The sequence below is a fragment of the Balaenoptera borealis genome (assembly GCF_965194805.1).
Source record: "Balaenoptera borealis genome assembly, chromosome: 5".
Classification (NCBI taxonomy): Eukaryota; Metazoa; Chordata; class Mammalia; order Artiodactyla; family Balaenopteridae; genus Balaenoptera; species Balaenoptera borealis.
The window spans coordinates 110,055,143-110,081,047 of NC_138862.1; the positions used below are offsets into that span (position 1 = coordinate 110,055,143).

Genomic DNA, 25,905 nt, shown 5'->3' on the forward strand with positions numbered 1-25,905 from the left:
AGAAGCAGAAAGATGACTAAGCATATTTATTACATTATTATTTTGTAGTAGCCAAAACTTGAAGACAACTTAAATGTCTAGGAGCAGTGGAATAAACAATGGTCTGTTCATATGATGATATGTGATACACCCATTCAAAATCATAGTTTTGTGGAATATTTAATACTATGAGGAAACTCACACTATCTTGTGTACCAGGTGTAAAAAAACCAGGACACCAACCTGTAAGTACGGAATCAACTCAATCCATTTTATTCAAATTGGGAAGGACTGCACCAACATATTAGCAGAGGTTATCTCTTTATGGTTTAGTAGGAAACCCTCTGAGGTAAGAACTATGTCTTACTTAAAGTTATAGCTCTAATTCCTAGCTCAGGTCCAGTCATATAGCTTGCCTGGTGAAGTAATGAGGAAGTTTCTTTTTATTTTTCCATAATTTTCATTTCTTTTACATAATGAATGTGCATTCATGTAGAATCAGAAAAAAACCATTTTAGGCAATAAAGCTGCAGTGCATGAGGTTTATTGAAATCCTATTCATGCTTTAGGGTGCATATGGCAGTTTTAATATTTGATTGCTCCTTCTTAAGAGAGGTGGGGTCTGTGTCCCCTCCCTTGTAGTGGGACTGCTTCAACCAATGGGCATAGTGGCAATGACGCTCTGTGACTTCTGAGGCTGTCATAAAAAGCCATGCAGTTTCTGCCGCATTCGCTGAGGGTACTTGATGCTGATGCCCTGAAGTGCAGTGTAAGAGCTCAACCACCCCAAGGCTGCCATTTTGGAGAGGCCATCTAGGGTGCTCTGGTCGGCCTTCCAGCTGCACCTGTCCTTCGATCCAGGTGCCAGGCACATGACTGAAGAGCCACCTTGGAAGTGGATGCTTCCAGCCCCCTTTTGTTTGAGTCACTGCTAGCCAACTGGGCTCCAGACACTATGGAGCAGAGACAGGCTGTCCAAATTGTGTCTCATCCAAACTCCTGACCCACAGATTTCCTGAGCATGATAAAATGGTGATTGTTTTATGCCACTAAGTTTGAAGTGGTTAGAGAGCAGTAGATACAAAAACAGTTCTCCTTAAACTCCCTCTTTGTGAAGCCTTTCCTGTCCTTCCCATAATTCCATGTCCTAAATTGAAATTAGTCATTCTTGTTTTCCAAAGCCCTTCTCTATACCTATATTGAAGTACTGACTCATCTTGCCTTTGGCTTTCTCCGGATGATGAGTTCCTTAAGGGAAGCAACTGTGTGAGTCACTTTTGCATCCTCAGGCCAGTGTCCAGCCCATGGAATCTAATTGATGGTCCTTCTATTCCTTTTTCTATTAGTATAATGCACAAGAGAGACAGGAATTGACAGAGAAGCCAAATTTGGTGTGTGCATCAGGCTTTCATGGAGTTCTGGCTATCTCCATGCTTCTGGGCTGCAACTCAGTGCGGCAATGGGATGCACTGGGATGGCACTATGCCTGTAAACCATCCCAATTCTTAGTTTACTCGGGCTGCCATAACAACGGGGTGGCTTAAACCACAGAAACTTATTTTCTCACAGTTCTGGAGGCTAAAAGTCCAAGAACAAGGCGTTGGCAGGTTTGGCTTCTTCTGAGGCCCCTTTCCTTGGCTTGCAGACGGCAAGTCTTCTCACTGTGTCCTCACATGGTCTTTCCTCCATGCATGCACATCCCTGGTGCCTCCTCCTCTTCTTATAAGGATACAGTCCTATTGAATTAGGGTCCCACCCTTATGTCCCCATTTATCTTTACCTCTTTAGAGGCCCTGTCTCCAAATCCTGTTATAATTGAAATTGGGGCTTCAACATATGAATTTAGGGGTGGGGAGAACACAGTTCAGTCCATAACACAGTGGATTCTTAGTTATTGTTTACACTCCCTGTAGTTGTAGATGTCAGTGAAAAGAATGAATGAGCTCAGTGATCTACATTCTACCCACAGATACTTTCCTGACTGTAAGTTCAGGCTTACGCTGTTCTTGCTCCCATATCCCTTTACGTGATGGCCTGCTTAGGGGATAGACGTCTGTGATAACTTGCCCTTCTCCACAGCCAATGGCAAGATCTGATCTCAGGTTGCTTTTGTTTGTTTGCTTGTTTTCTGTTTGGTGCCCAAGGAAACCTCAGACAAATCTTCAGTATAAGACAGTGCTGACTGCAAAGTGACGCACGACATGTCATTGTGTACAAGTGGGTGCTCTTCTGTTGCAACCTGGTCAGTTTACAATAGCTGAATAAACAACATCTAAAAAGGGGCTTGGGAGGGAAGCTGCCATCAGAAGTCAGAGGATGATTTAAGGACATGCAGGAATGCCAGGAGCTAGGGTGACTGGCAGCTAGTCTTTAGAACTTTTCTTCGCAAATTAATTCCTAGCAATGTCTTTTTTTGTCAATCTCTGTTTTATTGTTTTATATCACATTCCAAAAATGAGAGAGAGAGAGAGAGAGAACACAATCTTCTACTGAGTTGAATTGGACTTGGAACTATTTTACATCCATATCTGTGAGCTACAGGTGCTGAATAAGGCATGGAGCAAATATTCAAGGTCATACACTTGCCCTTTGCAATTCAAATTAAAGCGCACCTACCTTGCAATTTTTGCCCTTGATTTCAGCTGGTCTTTGTCATACTACCTCACTGTCACACCAACACTCTCCCCACCCCTCCTCCCACCTTACTTTCACCTCTTAAGGAATGAGAAAACGTTTCTTGTTCTGATTCACGCTATCACTAACGCATGCTCCACAAGAATCAATCAGCTTTCATTTTCACATAATGTAGCGTGTTTACACAATTACCAACCACCCTGGCTGCATGGAGTGTTCTAATATTATAAAGTTCTTTATGTGAAAATCAGTTCTGAAATACATTTTTATCTGCCAGTTGAAATTGGTAAGAATTTTGTTCCAGTCTGTAAGAAGGCTTTATCCCTGCTCAGTACTATAAAGCTCTCAAGATTTTATCTTTCTTGAATTATCTAAAGGTAGGAAGAGATTCAATTTGCTAAGAGTCCTTGTTTTTGACACAAAGACAAATATCTGCTCCTGAGCTATACTTCACAAAGCAATGATTCATTTTAAAAACCTCTCAGGATCATGAATTCTCTAGATAGAAGAAATGAACCTAAGTCTTGCTTTCTTCATTAATTTTAGTATGTCCTCTCTCTGCTGCTTCACTTTAGAAAAGAGGTATAATTACTATCTCTATGAGTCAGACTCGTAGCCCAGCACCTGTTAGAAAATTAAAAAATATTTTCCCCACATCACACTACAAAGTGAGGCCATTGTTCTCATGCAGTTGCTGATGTTCATTCATTTGCCAAAATGACTATATTGGAGGCTTTAAAAGCCATAGTGATAATGAAAAACAATGACTAGAGACTATTCCAAATGCCAATACATAAAGATAGTAACATGAACTTGATAAACTCTGATTTTCATTCTTTTTAAATTATTCGTAGATCAATAAGGGAGAGTCTGTTTCTCCCAGGCATGACGTAGCAGCAGATGCAGGCAGTTCAGAGTTGTCTTCTTAAACCATACCCCAGGTAGTTACTTAGGCGTTAGGTATGGAATTCAGTCAATGCTAATCACAGAAGGAGACTCAATGTGTGTGAATATGTTATTGACGTAAGAGATTAAGGGATAATTGTAAGTAAGGAAAACTGATGTCATGACAAAAAAACTATCCAGCTCAGGAAGGAGCAGAGTATAATAAAAAATCTTTACACAGTCCATTTCTTGCCTACATGCTGTATAAAGAGATAAAGGTCAAAATACTCTTGTTCTTTGGATAACAAATGTAGTGTTTGATCCCGATGCCAAACAAAGACCACTTAGATCATCACTTCTTTCAACTCTGCCATGCTTTTCATGACTTCAAAGGGTGTTTCTGTACAGACTAACTTGGAATTTACTTTAAATGAGAAATGCATGCTGCACAGTCTCAGATTGTTTGGGGTAAGCAGGAGAGCTCTGCTAACACTGTCACCCAGCCCAGCGTACAGGTAGCATGTCCAGGCCCTTGCCGTGTGCACTGTGGGGGAAAAGCAAATGAGACGGTGCACGCCCTTGGCCAATGGTGATAGTAAGTGAAACAGAGTTTGGAAATGCCTCCAAAGTGAGGGATGCTGTTACTAATTTTTGTCTTAATCTAGGCTTTTTTGATTAAAAGTATTTTTTATATTCTTCTTTTCCTGAAGCCATGAATCTATACTGAATGAATTAGTAGAGAATTCATTCAACAGGAAATATGTAACTTATGTTCTTCACCTCTTAAAGAAATTTCTTTTTTGATCCATTTCTTTGTAAATAATTATGAGTTCAACAGTTTATTAACGACACAGTCATTGGAGCTCCTGGGGTTCATTCAAAATGTGTTGGAGAATTGTTTAGAAGTGATTTGAAATCAGGTAACCAATGCTTTGTGGTCAAACACTGACTTGTTATCTGCAGAAAAGCAGGTTTTCATCTTCCTCTCTAAAATTTTTTACAGTATTTAATGCAAGAAATTAACTATCTGGTACAGATGTTTCTTAATTTATCACCTCAGCATAATGATTGGCACAAAGAACTTAATAAATGTTTGTTGAATGAATGAATGAAGTATGGATAATTAAAAAGTATGGATAATTTTACTTAAAAATCAGCATTTCCTTTCAGGATTAATTTTAGAGAGCAATGTTTGTTCTAATTTGCTATGGACTAAAAATAACCAAAAAATCAAAATAAATAAAATATATCCTGGGTATTTTCCAAACAGAAAAATATATTCTACATTAAACACTGTGTGGATTTGCTTCTCCCAGAAGCAGATGACTGAGGAAATTTCTAGCTTTGACTGCTTGTATTACAAAAAAAGAGAAAGGTGGTCATTGGAATAATGGTAAATGAGGCCACTTTTGTTTCCATCCTTTGGTCCCCAGACCTCTGTATTCTTCTGACACAGTGCTTTATAGAGGTCTTCAATTCAGCACATATACTGCGGTGGCGGGGGGATGTCCCCCCATCTCCACAGAATATTTACTGCCTTTAGTTTGCTGAACTAGATATGCTAAAAGATTTACCCAGTGAAAACAACCAGAATGCTAGACAAAATAACAAAGAAAACACTTTTTAAAGGCATCAACAGATGGCACAGAAGTAAGGAATCTGCAGAAATCAAAAACAAGACAGAAGTAGCGACTTTGGGAGAGGAGAACCAAAGCCAGCTCTCTCAGTATTTCTGCCAAAACCTGGAAACCTTGAACTTTTTGGAAAATGTTTGATAGTGGAGGGGAGGAGATGAAGCCTTGGGCCCATGCGAAATTGGAAGTTTTATAGGAGACTCTCAGATAAAGCTGGAATCTCAAAGGGCTTTACCTTCAGTTCAAAGGATGAGTAAAAAATAACCTGCTATGCAGGAGACAGCCATGCATCTGATTTGATCTTTATGCTGGAGGAGAGTGGGATGAATTCTCACCTGAGAATCTGTACCTGCAGCCTGGCCCTCACGTGACTTTTTGTATGAATTTATTTCATCTGCATCTGAAAAATTGAAAGAAGAGAATTTTAATATAAGTGCTCCAATCTCTACCCAGGTCTCAAAGAATTCCTATAGATAAAGTTCCAAGGAACTTAAGCTCACATAAAAACACACATAGGCATATTCTGCCATTCCCCCCCACCCCACCCCACACAAGAAAATAAAGCACCATGAGTGAGAACCAGCAGAAACAGGCAGAAAAATCAGATCTGTAAAGATGATCAGACACAATATAAAATAAGCATGTTTGGTATGTTTAAAGAAATGAAAAGTTTGTGAACAAGGAATAAGAGAATTTTTAAAAACAAATCTAGCAGATTGGAGAAAAATTGAATAAAGCTTTTAGAAATGGAAAACTGCTTTATGCAGAAAGATTATGAGGCCAAATGGAGGAAAGTCTGAGATGCAAGAAGAAATGGTGAGCAAAGAAACTGATGAACATTGACTACATATAACAATAATAGTCATGTCTAATTTGTGAGGTTAAACAAACAAGATAGAATTCAAATATGGTCAAAATATAATATAAATTGGAACACTGTGAAAGTTGTAGTTATAATATTCTAAGGTACCTGTATTGTTTGGGTGAAGCATCAAGAGATTAAGTAAGCATGTTAAAATGTCTGGGTAACTCCTGGGACTTCCCTGGTGGTCCAGTGGTAAAGAATCTGCCTTCCAATGCAGGGGACGCGGGTTTGATCCCTGGTCGAGGAACTAAGATCCCACATGCCACGGGGGAACTAAGCCTGTGCACCACAACTACTGAGCTCGCACGCCTCAGCCAGACAGCCCGCGTGCTACAAACTGCAGAACCTGAGAGCTCTGGAGCCCGCGCACCACAACTAGAGAGAGAAAACCCGCACGCCGCAAGTAGAGAGAAGCCCGCATGACACAATGAAGACCCGACGCAGCCAAAAAGTAAAAAATAAAATAAATAAAATAAAATAAAATATTAAAAAAAAATGTCTGGGTAACTCCTAAAAATAGTTGTAGAGAGAATTACTTCCAAAGGAATAGAAGTAGGGTGTGATGGTGGGAATAAGAAAAAGAAACGAAAAAAGAAAATCTATTCAGAAGATGGTAAGTAGGAAAAAAAGAGAGAGAGAGAATGGAAAGCACATAATAAGATGGTAGAAATACATCAAAGGAAGAAGAGCAAAGACAGAGTCTTAAGGTACTTTGCTCCAAAACAAAACAATGGGAGTCCATACACACTCTAAAATGTTCATTCACTCTATAATTTCATACTGTTAACAATGAAAAAAGAGCATAAGTGACTTTTGAGAACAAAAGGTTTTAATTTTAAGTATCTCAAGTACAGTAGTAGTTCAGCATATCAGAGACCATTCAGCTTACCAGAGATCAATGTTTCCCATAACAGGGCTTTTAATGGGATATTGGAAGGGGCTGCATCAAGGCCTTCTGTTTTATATTAACTTTATTTAAAGTTAAAAGAAACTTTAACTTTTGAAGATCTATGTCTCAAAAATGGACTTTTATAGACAATTTTTAGGAGCACTTTTATGATTACTAAATTTAGAACATGTTTTTATTCTTATAAATTTTGACCTTTGTCTTTTTTTTTTAAATTTATTTATTTATTTATTTATTTTTTGGCTGTGTTGGGTCTTCCTTTCTGTGCGAGGGCTTCCTCTAGTTGTGGCAAGCGGGGGCCACTCTTCATCGCAGTGTGCGGGCCTCTCACTATCGTGGCCTCTCTTGTTGCGGAGCACAGGCTCCAGACACGCAGGCTCAGTAGTTGTGGCTCACGGGCCTAGTTGCTCTGCAGCATGTGGGATCTTCCCAGACCAGGGCTCGAACCCGTGTCCCCTGCATTGGCAGGCAGATTCTCAACCACTGCGCCACCAGGGAAGCCCTTGACCTTTGTCTTTATCTGGAGAGTTTTATCTTGTGAACAGCTGTATAATTTGTTATTTCTCTCTCCTTCTGTACCAGTCTTAATACTCTTTTCTCCTTTGTCTGTATTTAGAAGAAACTGCTTTTTTAAGGCTATAGCTAGGACACCATATTCTAGAAATAAATCAGGAAGCACAGGACCTAAAGACTTAATATAGAAAATGACATATTTTAAAAAAAGGAATGTGAGGCCTATAATATTTTGCTTCTACAGGATGCTAAATCACTTCCTAGAGGGGCCTCATAAGATTGTGCAGTAGATCTTTTCTTAGGTCTGTTATTTCCTATATGCTACTTTCTTCCCTTTGTTCTGTAATGCTTTTTTCATAGCTTCTAAGCTGTTCCTTCCTTCCTTCCTTCTTTCCTTCCTTCCTTCTTTTCTGCCTTCCTTCTTGATTGCCCACTCTCAAATGAAGCTAGATCTTTATTTCAACAGATAGGTTACAGAGACATCTCTCAAGTTTGCTCTGGTATGAGGGTAACATCCCTTCTCAGAGACAAAACTTGGGAGCAGGGGGGAAGGTGATGTACCTGGTCCCTGGTCCAGTTTTCAGCTTACAGTACCTATTTGCCAGTCCAGGCTTTGTCACTTCCTAGCTGTGTGACTTGGGTGAGTTACTTAACCTCTCTATGCCTCAGTATTATCATCTGTAAAAGGAAGCTAATAAATATGTCAACCTCATAGGGTTTCTGGGAGCATTAAATGAAATACTTTTAAAGCCCTTAGTATTGTACATTGCCCATGATAAACAATAAATATCTGCTATTATCATTTTCTTTATTATTGCTACTGCTACTGTTACTACTACTACTACTAGTACTAAACTGTTGTTGTTACTGCTGCTACTACGACTCCTACAAGTACCATCAGGTGTATTTTTCTACCCGGGCTGCTCAGCCTCTCTTATGCTGATCCACTGCTATTTGAGAGAATCCCACTTCCTAGGGTATAGTGCATCACTGCCCATCTCTCCCTCCTCACCACCACTCACACAAGATTCCTCTTTTCTATTAGGAATGGCCATCTCAGAATGTTCCCAGCAAAGTAGCTTGGGTGCCTTGAGGGGCAGCACCCATGTGGCACAGCAACGGGGGGCCAGGCTCTTGCTGTGACTTGGTTGTCTGTGTGCTGTGCGTATGTGACATTTCCTTTTCCATCACAGGGCTTTTTTTTTTTTTTTTAGACACCAATTGTACTTGAACATTTGTTATATTTTTATTTTATTTATTTATTTTTGGCTGTGTTGGGTCTTCGTTTCTGTGCGAGGGCTCTCTCTAGTTGTGGCAAGCGGGGGTCACTCTTCATCGCGGTGCGCGGGCCTCTCACTATCGTGGCCTCTCCTGTTGCAGAGCACAGGCTCCAGATGCGCAGGCTCAGTAGTTGTGGCTCACGGGCCCAGTTGCTGTGCGGCATGTGGGATCTTCCCAGACCAGGGCTCGAACCCGTGTCCCCTGCATTGGCAGGCAGACTCTCAACCACTGCGCCACCAGGGAAGCCCCATCACAGGGCTTTTAATGGGATATTGGAAGGGGTTGCATCAAGGCCTGTTAGATGCCATGCCATTTTACACTGGAAATCTACTTTCTGTTTTTAAACCAGGGACACAAAGTGTGGGCATAAGCCTGATGCCTGTGAAGACCTCCCCTTTCACCAGGCAAGGAGGACTCCATGCTTTTTTATTCATGCCCTTTTGGTAATGAACGAAAACCCCTCAATCTAACCTGCAGTGAGGCCCTGATCCTAACCTGCGTTAACTAAAGGAGTATAATAGCCTCATTTTTACACACATTTAGATAAGTTAGAAGATCTGAGGTAAATTATTCCCTCAGGAGTACTAGGACTAAATCCAAAGGCAGCCAAGGAAAACTGCTGAGACAACATTCTTATCATATTTTCAGGAAAGTTCAGAACCTTTACAAGAAGAGCTGTCCTGAAACTCATGATATTACATTTAGAGTAAGGTTTGTATTAAACTTTTAATGACTGAGTTTCAATACTGTATGAATATACAATTTCTTCATTAAAAGTTTAGCTGCTTTTACACTAAGGAAGGTCAGAAGAGGCGTAAACAACAAAAATAAATAAATGGACAGTTCATAAAGATGTTGTAGTTGAAATACAGTCAGGATCATATACTCAGTCAGGTCACATGCCCTCAGACCCAGACAGATGCTTACCCTTTCTGGTGTCTTTCCAACAGCTGTCCCAGTCCTGGAAGGGTTGGGATGGTTGCAGAGACTCTGGGTATCTGGGGGCCATTGATAATTAAAGAGTGCACTTATTAAGTTAGTATTAGAAACATTTGGGACATCAGTAACTAAAGTAGGAATAGCAATATAGATTCTATATACATATGCTACTGAAATGCATTATTACCAGTTTAAAACATCAAATTACAGATGTTTTGACAAACATTTTCAAGGGCCTTTAATACATAAGCAAAATAAACTCTCATATTAGTTGTATGACTATATTTGATCATAAATAATAAAATCAAAACATGGAAAAATATCTCTTTCCATTAAATAGGGCCATCTTTCCCTACCAATATACTGTGTCCAGGGCACAAATGGTAAAAACAAGTATAATCTCTTTTCCCCAAGTTAATGTAATGTAGATATCAAGAATTTGATAACATTAACAATTATTGGCTCAGAGTTCCAACCATGTAGTTACAAAGAATTTAAGCCCTCCCTGACCCCAAACTTGATCTTTGTGTCTCACATTTCTCTTCACTGCTTCTCCTACTGCTGCCAGCTGGATATTGAAGGAGAACTTTTTCTTCTTGGTGATTGCAGGTCTGCCTTACACTGCATAAAGTGGATGCGCTTGGTCGGTTCTGGGTTCTCTCCGGTTAACAGTATATTAAGAGTTACACGGGGACATGGTCACAGAGAACCACAAGGACCCCACTGATGCTGCACTCAGAAATTTCCTCTTCTGTGATCTGGGCTCATGACCAGAAGAGGCAGGAGGTGGCTCTCAGGTCCTCTCCTTGACATTGGGAACTTTTGGGTGGAGGCAGGCCCAGGGAGGGGAGCCCAGCCCCTGTCTTGGATCTGAGGTCTGGGAGTCCAACACTCTGACCTGAGGTATCCTACTAAGTTATACCCAGAAGGTCTAATGCTTCAATGCAAACAAGATTCTGGTTGACTTGACTTGCTAAGTTAGAACAGTGGCCTTTAACATGGAGTATGTGTACCCCAGGGGTACTTGAAGGGGTTGATGATCTTAAGTTCATAGAGGTTCCTGGATTTCCCTAACTTATAAATATTCCTGTTGAAATAAAGTGTCATGCTAGAAACGATATTTTAGTCCATGCTAGGATTTTCTGAGTTCACATACAAGTAGATTGTAGCCATGGGAATTAGACAATTTTGGACTGATGGGTCTCTTTTTTTTAGGCCTTGGCTTTGTCAAAGTATGCATTTGGAGGACAGTCTCATGAAAGCAAGGCGAAAATAACACTAGTAAGAAAGGCTGACTGTTAAAAATTCCCCTTCCTGCAATGCATTTAAATATAAGCAGCTCTTTTCAGGTCTTCTTTTTTAAAAAATAAATAAATAATTTATTTATTTTTGGCTGTGTTGGGTCTTCGTTGCTATGCGCGGGCTTTCTCTAGTTGAGGCAAGTGGGGGCTACTCTTCGTTGCAGTGCGTGTGCTTCTCATTGTGGTGGCTTCTCTTGCTGCGGAGCACGGTCTTTAGGCATGTGGGCTCAGTAGTTGTGGCTCGAGGGCTCTAGAGCGCAGGCTCAGTAGTTGTGGCACACGGGCTTAGTTGCTCCGCAGCATGTGGGATCTTCCCGGGCCAGGGCTCAAACCCGTGTTCCCTGCATTGGCAGGCAGATTCTCAACCACTGCACCACCAGGGAAGCCTCTTAGGTCTTCTTGATATTTGTCCCCAGGACACTTCCTTATCTGGAAAGAAAAGAAACTTTAAATAGCAAAGCAGTATAGGTTAGTGTCACTAATTATTTTAAATGTAATTAGAACGTTTTCTTAGACTATCAAAATTTTGTAGATATACTAGATAAACTTTCTATGACATCTTTCCACTTGGCACTTATTCTGTGAAGTAGTTAAAACAATTTTTTACCAGATACTGTTTCAAATGTTTATTATAATACAGTAAAATCCTCATCTTATTTCATCATAAAATGTTTAATATTTTCTACATCCTACTAATAAAAAGTATATAAGATCCTATGTACAGATCAATTATTTTTGACTGCATCTAACTTCTTCTTTTTTTTTTTTTTAATTTATTTTTGGCTGTGTTGGGTCTTCATTTCTGTGCGAGGGCTTTCTCTAGTTGCGGCAAGCGGGGGCCACTCTTCATCACAGTGCGCGGTCCTCTCACTATCGCGGCCTCTCTTGTTGCGGAGCACAGGATCCAGACGCGCAGGCTCAGTAGTTGTGGCTCACGGGCCCAGTTGCTCCGCGGCATGTGGGATCCTCCCAGAGCAGGGCTCGAACCCGTGTCCCCTGCATTGGCAGGCAGACTCTCAACCACTGCGCCACCAGGGAAGCCCTAACTTCTTTTTCATTAAATGTAAAGAGAAACATTAGATATTGATTCATGGTATCAAGAAATGCATTGTCGGCAAAACAACTTTTATCCTTAATTATTTGTCAAAATTTATAATATATTTATGATATTTTTAATAGTAGTATATTAATAACTGTAGTAACAGATCAATCCAGAAGAACTTTGTAAAGTTATGTACATGCTTTTGCAGTAATTTAATATGATAGGAGAGCAATAAAAGGTTTACAATTATAAAAATATATTAAAGTAACAGTTTTAGTTTTAAATGTCCATATTTATAATATACTGGTTATCATTACAATATCCTTTGCAACTATTTAAATTTATGATGAACTGTTTTAGATGTCAACCTAAAAATGTGCAAGAGGTACATATTTAAAAAAATTTTTTTTTCAGGGTACATTGGCAAAAATATTGACAAACAATTCTGGAGGGAACATGCGTATTAAGTCCTTACCTAATCACTGCTATTAAATAAGGTAGTGGATTCTTTTCTCCCTAACTTCACCTCTTCTCACTAACCTCAGTTCTATACTGAGTACCATGTGCCCCTTGGAAGAATAAAAAGATTCTAACTTTGAGATCCCATGAGATCCCAGCTTAAACCTCAACCATTTAAAAAGTCTAGTAATAGAAAATGGAAACCTGGCTGCCCTGGGTTTTAAGAAATTCTGCTTTAAATGAAAGAAGTAGTCACTTGAATCTTGACAGTAACTTTTATTCCCTAGAAATTTAAGGTTCCAGATAGGAAATTACAACTGTAGAACTCATTCACTTTAAGAAGGCAGAAGGCAGAAGGTGTCTCTTTAGATTAATGTGTTAGACCACATCAAGCTCACTTGGGAGAAAGGTGGATGTATCTTTCCATGGTGCCCAATGCAAAGCCAGATGTTCGTATTTTTCAGAAAACAAATATATTTCCAATGCTAAGTCATATGAAAGCCTCTACTTAAAAGTGCTTCAATATTCTAAATTATATGTCTGTCTAATTCTTGGGTTTGAATTATTATTATTTATGAGAATTAATAGTAATAACAAATAACCATACAAGTTAAATAACAGCAGTATGTTAATAAAAAGTATTAAAAACTTTTTAATGGCAAATGAATTCAATCCCTTTCATTATTTTCTGAATTCAAAAAGCTTAGAGAATATGGCCACCCTGTGGTATAATGAGATGAGCTGACTTAACGCTCACAGACAAGTGAGCATAGTGCCTTACTGTGTTAAATACAGATTTTGACATTGAGAATCTGAATCAAATTCTCATTCAGTTCTACCTTTAAAATAAACTGATCTAGGTGTAATACTGCAAGTTACTGTTTTATATTTAAGTGATTGGGAACTACTTTCAGGGAGAATAATGATACTCTAATATTTCCTTCATAATTCTAACAACTTATCTAAGTATTCTATGTTTCACAGGCCTCAAAAGACAACCAGCACTGTCAAATTTTCTTTTGGGAATCAGATATCCAAATATATATCATTATGAGATTAAAATGTAAGGTTATTCAATGACTTGCCAATGGTCAAAATGAAAGTATTTCTATTGGATTTTTTTTTTTTTTTTAAATAACAAATCTCTAGTTCTTTTCAGGCTCAGAAATTTGGGTGATGATATAAGCTATTTATGAATATTGGCTGAATATTGATTTCTTTTAATTCACTAGTTTTCCTGGAGAGTTACAGATTCACAGTCAATAGGCAAAGAAGTAGAATTGAGTGCACTGGAAGCTGAGATGTTGAATGGGTCCACACGATGTGGGTGGCGGTGGTCTCAGATTAGGCATAGGGAACCGAGTATGGCGAGGCAATTTCCATCTAACACTAACGCACAGCTCTTAGAGGTGGAATATGCCAGGGGCAATGGCACCACTGTGAGCAGTGATTCTCATACTTTAACATGTATACGAACCACCTGAGGGCCTCATTAAAATCTGATTTCATGCAGCAGGTTTGGGTGTGAGGCCTGATATTCTGCATTTCTAACAAGCTCCCAGGAGACACTGATCCTGCTGAGGCACTTTGAGTAGCAAAAATTTAGAGCACTGATACTGTTCTTCCAGTGTAGAAATGAGATGTGTGGCCAAGAGTTGGAGGCCCAGGCTCTCTTGTCAAGTCAGCTGTTAAGCAACTATAAGAATGGAAAATTATTCAACATTTAAGGGACCTATTATCTCCTTCTGTAAAATTACAGGTCTGGACCAGATGATGTGTCAGGTCCCTTCAGAACTATAAAATTTAAGGACTTTAAGATAATCCTTATTTTTATTTTGGCTGCTATCTTCTGTATTTTCCCTCATAAATGGTTAGCAAAAATCGGAAAGAAGTTTATTGCATTGTAACACTCCCAAAGCTCACCACTGAGTTGTGCTTTGCATTCTTTGAGCCAAGATGATAGCTATTTTTAATGTCAATTTCCACATTCTTCTCTCATAATTCTTAGAACACTATTCAGATTTGTAGTTTGCTTTAAGGAGAATTCTTATGAACACTGAATCTGTGGGTTAGTTATCTGTTGCCCAAATGAAAAAGTAGTTCCTATTATTTCACATTTTCAGAGAAGCTGTAATATTCTTAAATAAAGGGTGATCCTTTAATTGGAACCAATTTCATACACTGCACCCCTGCTAAGTGGCAATGGCTGGTAATGGTTTCAAAGTGCATTTAACAGGGAACAAATTCTTTCCCTTCTCTGAATAGAATTTGAGTCAGCTGCTTCCTGTTTATTCCCATTATCAGCATCTTTATTCAGAACTTCATTAACTCTTGTTTGGACTACTTTACAAATCTACCGATTGGTGTTCCACCTCCAGCCTTTTCACTCTATAATTATTCCAATACCCCTGCCAGAGCTATGTTCCCAAATTTCAACAAAGTGCATGCCACTTCTAAGTCAAAATCCTGCTACGGGCTCTTATTCAACACCTCCAAGCTCTGGGGTCAACCTACCTTTTTCAGGTTCCCACTATTTCCCTTCACCAAGTATTTTCTGCATATCTATGACTCTGTTTATACATGTCCTCTACCTGGTATACCTTCTTCTATAAAACCCTCCTCCATTCTTCAAGACCTATTGTAAATTCCAATTCTTGCTTAAAGTGGTCCCTGATTCTTCCGTCAAAAAGTTGAACTCATATAACACCTTGTTTTTGATTCTTTTCCCAACACCTGCTGCCCTATATTATAATCTCTGCATACACTTCCTCACTGCCCTCTATTATACAATTCTTGGGCATCTGTAGTACATCTTAATTATCGTTGTAACTTTTACAGTGCTTTTTCAATTCTCCATATCTGTTGAAGAAATGAGTGAATATATAATATAGCCTAAGTATTAATCTATGGGTCAAGATGCTCAGAAGTTTAAAATTATTCATTAGTCTTATCTAGTGTTTATTTTGGGCAAATTACTTAACCTCTGTGACCTAGTATTCATATAAATATATATATATATATATGAGGGTAAGGGATTTTTAGTACATTTTTTACTCACTTAATGGATATAAAGCATTATACTATATAAATGCTAGAGCAGAGAGAAAACTTTCAATTTTCTGGATCATGGTAAATATTGCCATAGGATAAGTGTGTTTCAGATTCAACTATTGTTAAAATTTTTTATCTGTTAATTCAGAATATACAAAGATGATATAATTTATATTTCACATTCTAAAGATACAACACAATTACACTGGCTTTACAATTTATTATTACACAGGGTTAATATTTTCAAAAGAAAAAGTAGAATTTCTTCCTTAAGATACCACAGACACTGCCTTAGGAATGCTTCCATTATTGTCTATCATGGTTTGGGATCATTAAAGGTGCCCTGCACAAGCTACAGTATACATTAATTATTTTCTTAAAACATGAAAGTAAAAAAATCCATAATTATTATGGGATTTGTGAACTTTGGACACACACCAAATTGATTTCCTGTGCTCAGTAAGAGTCAACATGATGGTTCGGAATTTTCAGCTACAGAGAATTAACCCTTTTAGGATACTAGGTTGATCTATAAGTGCAATATTATAATAATCATAAGAACTTTAAAAGATAAAGCTTGAGAAAACTTGTTGCATAATCAAAAAGAAATTAGCTATAACTTACCTGTAATATTACAAAAACTTTTAGACTAATAGAACATTAAAAGATCTTAGCTAACATAATTTTCAATATTAATTTCTCTTCTAGTCGATTCTATTGCCAGAAAATATAACTTTTAAGTAGTTCTGACTAACTATAGTCATTTAATTCAATAAACTTTTAAAAAATACTGCTTGAGAAATCTATGTTAACTATAGAAAAATTCCCCCATCTTTGTCTACCAATCTAAGTTTAAGAAACAAATAGTATTATAATTTCCTAAGGAATATTTTCTATGATATTCTTTTCTTTTGACACCTATAAATTCTTCCATTGAAGTCATGGAAAATGTATGTCTATAGGGAAATTAAAACTATTAGACTTAATATCCATTATATGCATTTGAGAGCCCTATTTTGCCATAATATTCACTAGTTTCTTAACATTCCTGATACTCTTTCATGACAGGAGTTAATCAGTGCAAAAATCAAGGAAAGTTTGAATGTGTTCTTAACCCTCAGGTTACATACTCTAATGCTATTCTCTTTTCTAAGTGTCTTTCTTCAAAAGATATAAGCACACAACCTAGACTGCTTCAGATGGTCTAGGTTGCAATAAATGTAAATATTGTCTCTATGTTTATCCATGGAATTACCTCTCTGACATACGTGTGGAATATAATACAGCCTGACTGCAGATCATGATTCTATTCTCAGAGTGACTATTTACCAAATTAGTCATTGTAAAGTAAGAGTGTAACAACAAACTGAGAAACCAGGTTTTGCATGGATGGTCTCTATATCACTTTGGAAAAGCTTATGGGTGACGTTCTTTACAAATTTAAATATGTTCATAATTTAGAAAAAATGTATCCCCATGGTTCCTGAAGAGAGAACTGAAATTGCAAGATTGTGGAAAAGCATGTATAATATGATAACAAAGACTGTTGCCCAAAATATTCTCCTGTGCTTTTACTAGAGTTTCCACTAGCTTTTGCCATCTACCTTATGTCATGAGTATTTGTAATCTGAACATGCAAACACCAGATCAAAAACACTGAGGTCTGGTGGAGTAGTCTCCAGAGTGTGGCACGAGTACTGCTGGCATTATACAAGATAATTTTAGGGGGTATATTAACAACATTTTGTATTTTAATAGATACATATTTATCTTAAAGTATATTAAACTCATTACTTTATAGTTATTCCTCCTTGGGTCAAGCTTCCTTTTTATATAAATTTAAGTTTAAAAATTGAGTGCATTTAAAGAAAATATTAGGTAACCACAGTGTAGGTGCTTCTGACAAAAGTCATGATGGAGGTTTGGGACTCTCTGGTAAGTGGAAAAGTGAGGTGGAAAGGTTGGGTTCAGGTAATAGTGGTTCTAGCTCAGTCACTAACTAGCTGTCCCACCTTAGGCAAGTTAGACTTCTTTGAGCATCTGTTCTTTATTTGTAAAGAGACTGTTGCTCTTTCCCTCTAAGAAGCCGGCTGAGGCCGCTTGTACAGCCATGGCCAAGATTAAGCCCCGAGACCTTGGAGGCAAGAAGGAGGAGCTGCTGAAACAACTGGAGGACCTGAAGGTGGCGCTGTCTCAGCAGCGCGTCGCTAAAGTGACAAGAGGCGCGGCTTCTAAACTCTCCAAGGTCCGAGGTGTCAGCAAATCCATCGCCCGTGTTCTCACCGTCATCAACCAGACTCGGAAGGAGAACCTCAGGAAACTATATAAGGGCAAGAAGTATAAACCCCTGGATCTGTGACGCCGGCTGAACAAGCCCGAAGGGAACCTGAAGGCCAAGAGGCAGCTGCGGAAGGAGCCACACCCACCGTGGAAGTGCGGGATCAAGGCCTGAGCATCCAGGCGTCAATAACACACGACTAACTGGCAAAAAAAAAAAAAGAGAGAGATTGTTGGGGTTGGCCTCTAAGATCCACTCCAGCACCACCATTAGATGACGTTATGTTCTCTTGTCAAATGCATTATAGTACGCCAATCTCTGTAAAACAAAAGCAAGCATTGTTAAGACTTTATACACGATGTGCTCACTTAAACTAGTCAGGGAAGTTCGTGGAGCTAATGTGGAATTTTTTGAGGTTAAAACACCCTAGATTAGATCAATCCTTTGAAAGATTGGATATAAACTTGATTTTGCTTAGTAACTTTACTTTTTTTGCACATGGGAGGGATTCCAAGTACCTTTGGATTCTCTCATCTATATGGTGGCCAAATAGCAGAGAGTTTTATGTGCCATATTTCACATGTGTTAGTATCATTCTAATCTGGGAGTAAGAAGCCTGGATATCTATGATGCAGTCAGATGAAGGATTTGAGTAAAATCAGTCATGGAAGAAAAATATACTATTATTAGATGGATAAAATGATAAATAAATACTAGAGTAAGGTAAAGAGTTGTGTTTTAAGAAACGGGAGGAGCCTGAAGCTTTAAGATTATGTAAAATAGCTGGTCTGGTTTCTGGTTTTAATTTTTCACTCTGAAAATAGAAAACATGTTAACAAGATGCCCATTTTCAGGGGTAATACAATTTGAATCCCAAATTAGCACTACGTGCATCTACTAAACTGTCTTGAATTAGTTCTCTACACAATGGCTCCAGAATACTAGTTAAAACCAAAATCTGACCTGGAATACCAAAGAGCATTCAATGCAGAAACTCTCTACCAAGTAATATTTTCATGGCCAGGCTCCTTGTTATCAAAAATAATCTCTCTAGTTTGAGAAATAAACCACCTTTTTCTTGAATTGGAGTTTCTGTTCCTTTTTCTAGAGGGTCCCCAGACTGTCTTCCTGAAGATTACCTATCATTACTTCTGACCACACTTAAAAAGAAATTAGATTAACCAATTAGATTGTAAGGTGAAAAAGAGGAACTTTTGATGATGAACTTTGTGAATATTTGAATAAGCATTTTGAAAATTATCAAATTAAGGATTAAGTCCTTTCATTTTCTATTTGGAATACTAATTACATCTATTTAACCTATTCAGTTCAACAAACAAATGAACAAACACCAACAAAACCAATAAAATCTATTATTATTATTATTATTTTGTGGAAGTAGATCTGCTTGTAATGGTGCAAAAAAAGTAGAAAAGATGCTATGGGTGAAAAATTTTACCTATGATCTCTAAAAGGGCGCATTCATAGAGCACATCGAAACACACAATACATAAATATAGAAATTGACCCTCTGGAATACCAACAACTTCATTATCTGTTGCAGTTTCAAAGGCCTCTAGGAAAATGTGGTTTCACAATTGGTTAGCTTTTCCAACTGTCTTGTTAAAAATATCTGTAAGTATGCATTCTTAATCTGTGGTAATAATTTGATCTTTTTCATCCTCGTACAGTTGAGTTTCTGGACTCTGGGAAAGACAGGCATGCTGTGTGGAGCTGCTCCTGACTTTGGCTCCATCACTGCTGACTCAGTCTCCTCTGCAGAATGACAGCCAGTCTCTGCCGGGTCTCACTGACTGAAGACGGTCGACCCCCCCGGGGAGGGTGTGGCTGGGGGAATGTGGGCAAACCTGAGCTGCTGACCCCGCTGGGCTGAGTTGAGGCTGGGGAAGCGGTGGGTTTCGACACTCCGTGCAGGCCGGGGATTTTGATTCTCTTTTCGGAGTTCAGTCTTGCGAGCCGCCTCTCTCCCTGACTGCTGCTAGCTGCAACAGAGGAGGTTAGGCTGCCCTGGCTGAGGGAGCATGGTGACAGGGGTAACCGTCCGCCGCGCTTCCTGAGCTCCAGGAGCTGTTCTCTGGCTTGACTCAAAGCCTCCGTCAGTTCAAAGCGTTCTTCACACTCTCTACGCACTGTTTCCTGAAGAAAAGTGTTCTGCAATGAGAAAAAGGAAAGAAAAAGCAGCCCTAGCTTTAAACAGCGTACATACGGATAGTTACTGGCAATGTAAATTGAGAACTGAACTGGAAATCAGAGGTCTATGTTCTCTGACAGGGACAAATAAGTCAAAAATGCAAATGACCTGTGAAGCTGGAAAGAACTTTAAGAGAACATTTGGTTCAACCATCACAGTTTGCAGAAGAGGAACCAAGAGTCAGGGCCACTCAGATGATAGTGGTGGAGTTGGTGCTAGAACCCAGAACGTCCAATGCCTACTTCAGTGGGGTTTCAACTCCTCTGTGCCTGAAACAGTCTGTCCTGTACATGTGACGTCTGTAGTTAATATCTGTAGTGCAATTTGGTATGTTATTTTGTTTATTTATTTTAAATACATTTATTAATTTATTAATTTTTTGGCTGCGTTGGGTCTTCGTTGCTGTGCGCGGGCTTTCTCTAGTTGTGGCAAGCGGGGGCTTGCGGAGCACGGGCTCTAGGCGCACAGGCTTCAGTAGTTGCAGCATGCGGGCTCAGTAGTTGTGGCTTGCGGGCTCTAGAGCACAGGCTCAGTAGTTGTGGCACACGGCCTTAGTTGCTCAGTGGCATGTAGGATCTTCCCAGGCCAGGGCTCAAACCCGTGTCTCCTGCATTGGCAGGCGGATGCTTAACCACTGCGCCACCAGGGAAGTCCCAAGTATGTTATTTTATAATGAAGGGAAACTGCAGTACATGCCAGATAAAAATTGCTCGAATTATAAAATTGAAAGAATAAAATATATCAGCTCTAGCATTTAGATAATAAAATCAGTAATTTTATGTGATGCTTTCTCAGTAGAACTTAAATATACTGATGATCTGCTCTTTTGTAAGATATATATTGAAATAAAGAACAAAATCTGCTTTGAACTCCACTCAGCAATCATGTATCAAGTTACTAGAAGCTGTAGTGGATACAGTTCCTGACCTCAAGAAGTTTGCAGCATCATAAGTTTGAGCAGAGCTGCTTTTTATGTCCCCAACATTGGTTGGAGCCAAGGGTGGAAGCTATGAGGGTTAAGAGAAGGAAGAATTTTTTAATAGCCAGAGCTGTCCAAGGATACTCTGAAGGGTTGAATCTCACTTGACTGGGAGGTTTTGGAGCAAATTTAGGCTTCAAGCGTGTGACTAGACTAGAGATCATTACAACTTCTTCAAATAATGAGACTCTACATTTCTAGTTGAAGAATGATAGCCATCTTTCACCTATGGAATTCATCAAAATTACTTCAAGCCCCGTGGTAAGAATTAGGTCTTGGATCTCCCTAATGTCCTGACATTCATGTCTGCAGGATGTCAAAAAAGAGATTGAAAAGTAAACACTTCAGAATGGTATCCAAATAAGTAAACACAATTCAAGCGATCATGCTATAGGATTCTTCAGCTGAAAATGACTTTCCATCAGGTTAGCTTGTTTGTAAAAACAGCCAAGGCATTCCCAAGTCTGAGGCTCAGCGGAAAGCATCCTCCTAAGGGCTTGCTGACTAATCTGCTGTCAGTGGAACTAAATAACAAAACATCAGGGAAAGTAGCATCTTCCTGTATTTGAGTTTCTTGTGATTACGGTCAGAGCTCCATCCAATTCCAAATTTGGTAATTAAAATTGCAGAGTATGGAGCAATTTCAGATTAACAGTTGTACACTAATATTCTATAAAATCAGTGGCATGTCTGGGTCAAAGCCTCATCATTTACATATATTAGTAATAGACATATATGAGCCACATATTCACATTTTTTGCAAATCATGGGGATTAATTACTTGCTTCCAGTTATTATTATTATTATTATTTTGGAGGAACAGGAGACCAAGGATGGTGTTTGTGGCTGTATCATCTGGTTCTCATTAACTCTTCCTGAAATACTTGTTAAAAAGGCAGGAGAGGGAGGGCTAGAGAAGAGGTTAATAAAGTGCCTTGTTAGGTGTCATCTCATTTCTTGCTCCCAACAATTATATTTGACAAAGAAAGACACTGAAGATCACACTGGTATGTAACTTGCTGAGAGTAACCCAGCTTTGAAATGGTGGGGCCCCTGCCTGCCTCCAGAGCCTGGCTCCAAGCTGCCTATGCCTAAATTAATTGTCTAATTAATTATATCAAGCATGCAGGGGCCATTTTGTTCCAGAACATTGAAGCAATAAAAAACAGTAAGACATCACATCTGGTTTTGCCCAACTTTTCTAAACTTAAACTAAACTTTCTTTTAAAAGGAAAAAGCATCAATGCATTTTGTTCCCTGACTACTAGTAGAGTAAGCAGGCAAAATGTATTGAAGTGATTAGATTTACAGGGCTTTAAATAAGTTAGTATAAAAACTCTCTTGATTAAGAAAGCCATGGGAAAGAGTTAACGTTATGTGAATATATAAAAGAAAAAAATTATAGAAGTTAACAATGCGGTCAATAAATGGGTGATGTGAATAAAAGGTACACAAATATGGAAGGATAAAATGATGGGTGATGTAATGACAACGGCTCTCATTAAAAGAAAAATAAAATTCAATCCATTTACTAAAATTAAATTCAGGGACTTCCCTGGTGGCTCAGTGGATAAGAATCCGCCTGCCAATGCAGGGGACACGGGTCCGAGCCCTAGTCCAGGAAGATCCCATATGTCATGGAGCAACTAAGCCCGTGTGCCACAACTACTGAGCCTGCGTGCCTAGACCCCGTGCTCCGCGACAAGAGAAGCCACCGCAAGGAGAAGCACGCGCACCGCAACAAAGAGTAGCCCCTGCTCACCGCAACTAGAGAAAGCCCGCGTGCAGCAACGAGGACCCAACGCAGCCAAAAATAAATAAATAAATAATTAACTAATTAAATTCAAGTCTCAAAGGAAAGGAGTAGTGCTCTATGGAAAACATCCATAAAGCAAGTCATTTAAAAGCTATTTAGGGCAAGTGACACTACACTGAAGGAGGAAATGAAAAGGTGGAGCGAACCCAAAGATGTCCCCATAACAAGTACAGTGGGAGCACCCACTCTACCCGTCAGCTCCAGATTGAATTTTGGAAGGGCTGCTGACCATCTTGGTCTGGGGCCCACTGCTCTGGAACTCATCCTTCTTCAAGGCTATTAGTTTCCAGAACAAAGGACAAATTCTCTTTCTTCTATTATTCCCTAAACCAGGAGAACCTCTAAACTGAGAACAGGATCCAAGGATAGGACTTCTATTTTTATCTTTGTCATAAACACTATGAAATCTCAGATGAGTCTCACAATATCTGTATATCCTCTGCCACCATTAATTCCTCCTTTAAAATTTGGATTATAACTCAGTTTTGTACAACATGTAGTTCAGATGTTAGAATTTATTCAATCATGGAATAAACAAATGGAAATGGAACACATCCAGTTTAGGGGACTGCTATTTCACAGGTGGAGTGCGTGTGACAAGGCATGACAAGAGCACACGTGGATGTGGCCAGAGTCAGGGAGACACATTAGTGGAAAATTCCATCATATGTGGAAAAGAATCATTCACTCATGGTTAGATTGCTTTCAGCAATTTAGGCAAAATGTTTGTCTTTTGGGGTTGTTGATTTTTTTGTAAGGTTGTGTTGCTGCAGAATTTTAATATGTGTTTTCACTGAACAACGTAGGAAAATGTCTAAGATGGAATATGTTCAGTAAGACTGAAAATCATGGGCAAACATGAGTATAATCAGTGAAGCTATAGCATTCTAAATGTTTTAGGTAAAAGTATCTTGGCCATATTTTAGCATGGTAAAATAGTGTTATCACTGCATTGCAACTAGACTGTAAGTCAAAATGGAAAGGGAGGCATGAGTCAGGTGAAGAGGGGCAGTGAGTACAAATTCCTGGCAGTGAGAGAGGGAGAGTCACGTCTCGGGACAACACATGGCTTAGTGTGACTCAAGGGCAGAGTGCAGAATGGGAGGAGAGACCAGGAGAGACCAGGCAGGGAGGAGTAAGCAGGATGAGATCAAGGACGACTTTGACAACCTGCAAACATTAGAGTTTTAACTTAATTCTGAGGGCTGTATGGAGTCATTGAAAGGTTTATTTCAAGCAGGGGGCTGGCATTGTCAAATCTGCAATAAAGGAAGATCGCTTTGTCAGCTCAGTAGAAAAGTAGCCCTGAGTGGGGCAGGATGGGAGGCAGGGAGGATAGGAGCCCAGTTTTCATGGAGGAGGTCCCTATCCCGAGTGCCCCTTGGTTAGGGCGGTCTAGGAGAGGGGGAGCTAGCATTCCTGGGTCCTTAACCTCTGCCAATTGGTTGAGAGCATTATCTATAGATATGTCTACAACATTTTCAGATGAAGGCCACTTTGAATGGACTTAAAATATGGCTTAACTGCACGCCCACTGGGAAAGTAAATTTCAAAATGAAAATATAAATTAGCTCACCATCTGTTTGAAATTTCTAATGTTAAAAAATGGCCAATTTCCCCCACTCTTTGCAATGTAAGAGTGGTTTATTTTTATGTTTGTTTTCGTTTTTATCCTTAGAGACAGCTGGATTGCTTTCAATTCCAAAAACAGTGGAAGAAGCAAGAGAAGGCTTTGCTGGGTAACTTGATCATTCTGAAGGTGAGAATTCCATTTGTGATGGCAATCAGCTGTATTTGGCATAATTTGGGGGGAACATGCCAGGAAAGCAAGTCCTCAGTGAAAAAGAAGCACAGATGGGTGTCTTTGTTCATGCTTTATTATACCCAGTTAGGTCTGAACCAGTCAGGCGTTGATCAGATTACAGTTTCCACCAACCCAAACTAGATCTATCCTAGGCTGGCCAACTGGGTGGGGAGCTGAGGCGAAAGGAGACTGTGGAAAAGGTGTGGAAACCAGAAAGATGAGTAGGAGTTAGCAAAGGACGTGCCCAAACTTCCATTTAAGGCTTCTGTTCAACTAATCTGATCGGCCCCAAACACTGCTGAAAAACAGTGGAAATGGCCCTTTGGAAAGGCATGAAGGAGAATCTGAATACATTTCCAGGAAAGAAGCAAAACGGATGTCAGGCAGGTTGTTCTTAAAATTGTATTTCTATGCTGGCAAACATAATGGACACTGTGAAATAACTATGGCAGACTTCAAACCAGAAGTAGAAAGAGAGGGCAATACTCCCTTGGACTGATAGGCTTCAAGAGCAGATTTTCAGGATGGAGAGGAAGAGCCCATGAAGACACAGTGTTCAGAATTTACTTTCTAAGTCAGTAAGCCAACTTTAATTGAGACTTAATTAGTATTAATTAACTACAACAAAAAACAATTTCTCCGTATTTTTTTTTCATTCTGTCAAATTTCTGTCATCCACACTCTGCATCAGGGCTGACTCTCCAATATGTGAAAGACAGTCTTGCCTGGATCTGCCTCTCCATGACTGGAGATCCTCAATCTGAGCCCCCTACCCCTGCCAACCAACCCTAGGAATAGCTCCTCCGCACCTACACCCCGTCCTCTCCTGTTCCCTGTGGAGCCAGAAGTTAGAGAACCTCCCATTTACCCCTTTACTCTTTGGAAAAGACTCAGGTGTTCTCTTTATTCAGGCCCAAATTGAGAGCTACTCATTTTTTAATTTACTAACCTTGGTTTCTCATAAACAGAGTTACCAGAGAAATGTGTAGCATTTTCGCTATATCAAATAAATATAGAAATACAGTAAATGCATATCTTAAAACTAGGCAAATCCCTCTTGCAGAAAAGCTATTTATGTTTTCAAATGTATGTATTCCTAAATTTTAATTAGACCCATCCTTACTAGATGTATTAGTAAACTTTCCTAAGTAAATAGGTTTTCTTTTTTTAAAATAGGCTTTACATTTGTAAAATATTCAGAACACCAAAAAATTTAAAAGTCATCCATAATCCCCCCAATTTTAAAAAGCTATAAGAAGTGAAACCTCTGCCCATCTCTTCTTATCCCCCCGGTGGTAACCACTGTAAATAGTTTGGGGAAAATTC

General features: G+C 39.2%; 1 protein-coding gene across 1 annotated transcript in view; it reads right to left on the minus strand.

Annotated features, from left to right (window-relative positions):
• Nucleotides 1-25,905, minus strand: part of LEKR1 (leucine, glutamate and lysine rich 1) — a 309,852-nt gene that overhangs the window by 36,279 nt on the left and 247,668 nt on the right. Inside the window, exons 13-14 of the mRNA XM_082394543.1 lie at nt 9,626-19,940; nt 5,468-5,532 (exon numbers count right to left, since the gene is read on the minus strand). Of these exons, the coding sequence (XP_082250669.1) occupies nt 19,524-19,940 (417 nt within the window). The 3' untranslated portion in view covers nt 5,468-5,532; nt 9,626-19,523. The remainder of the gene's footprint in view (nt 1-5,467; nt 5,533-9,625; nt 19,941-25,905) is intronic.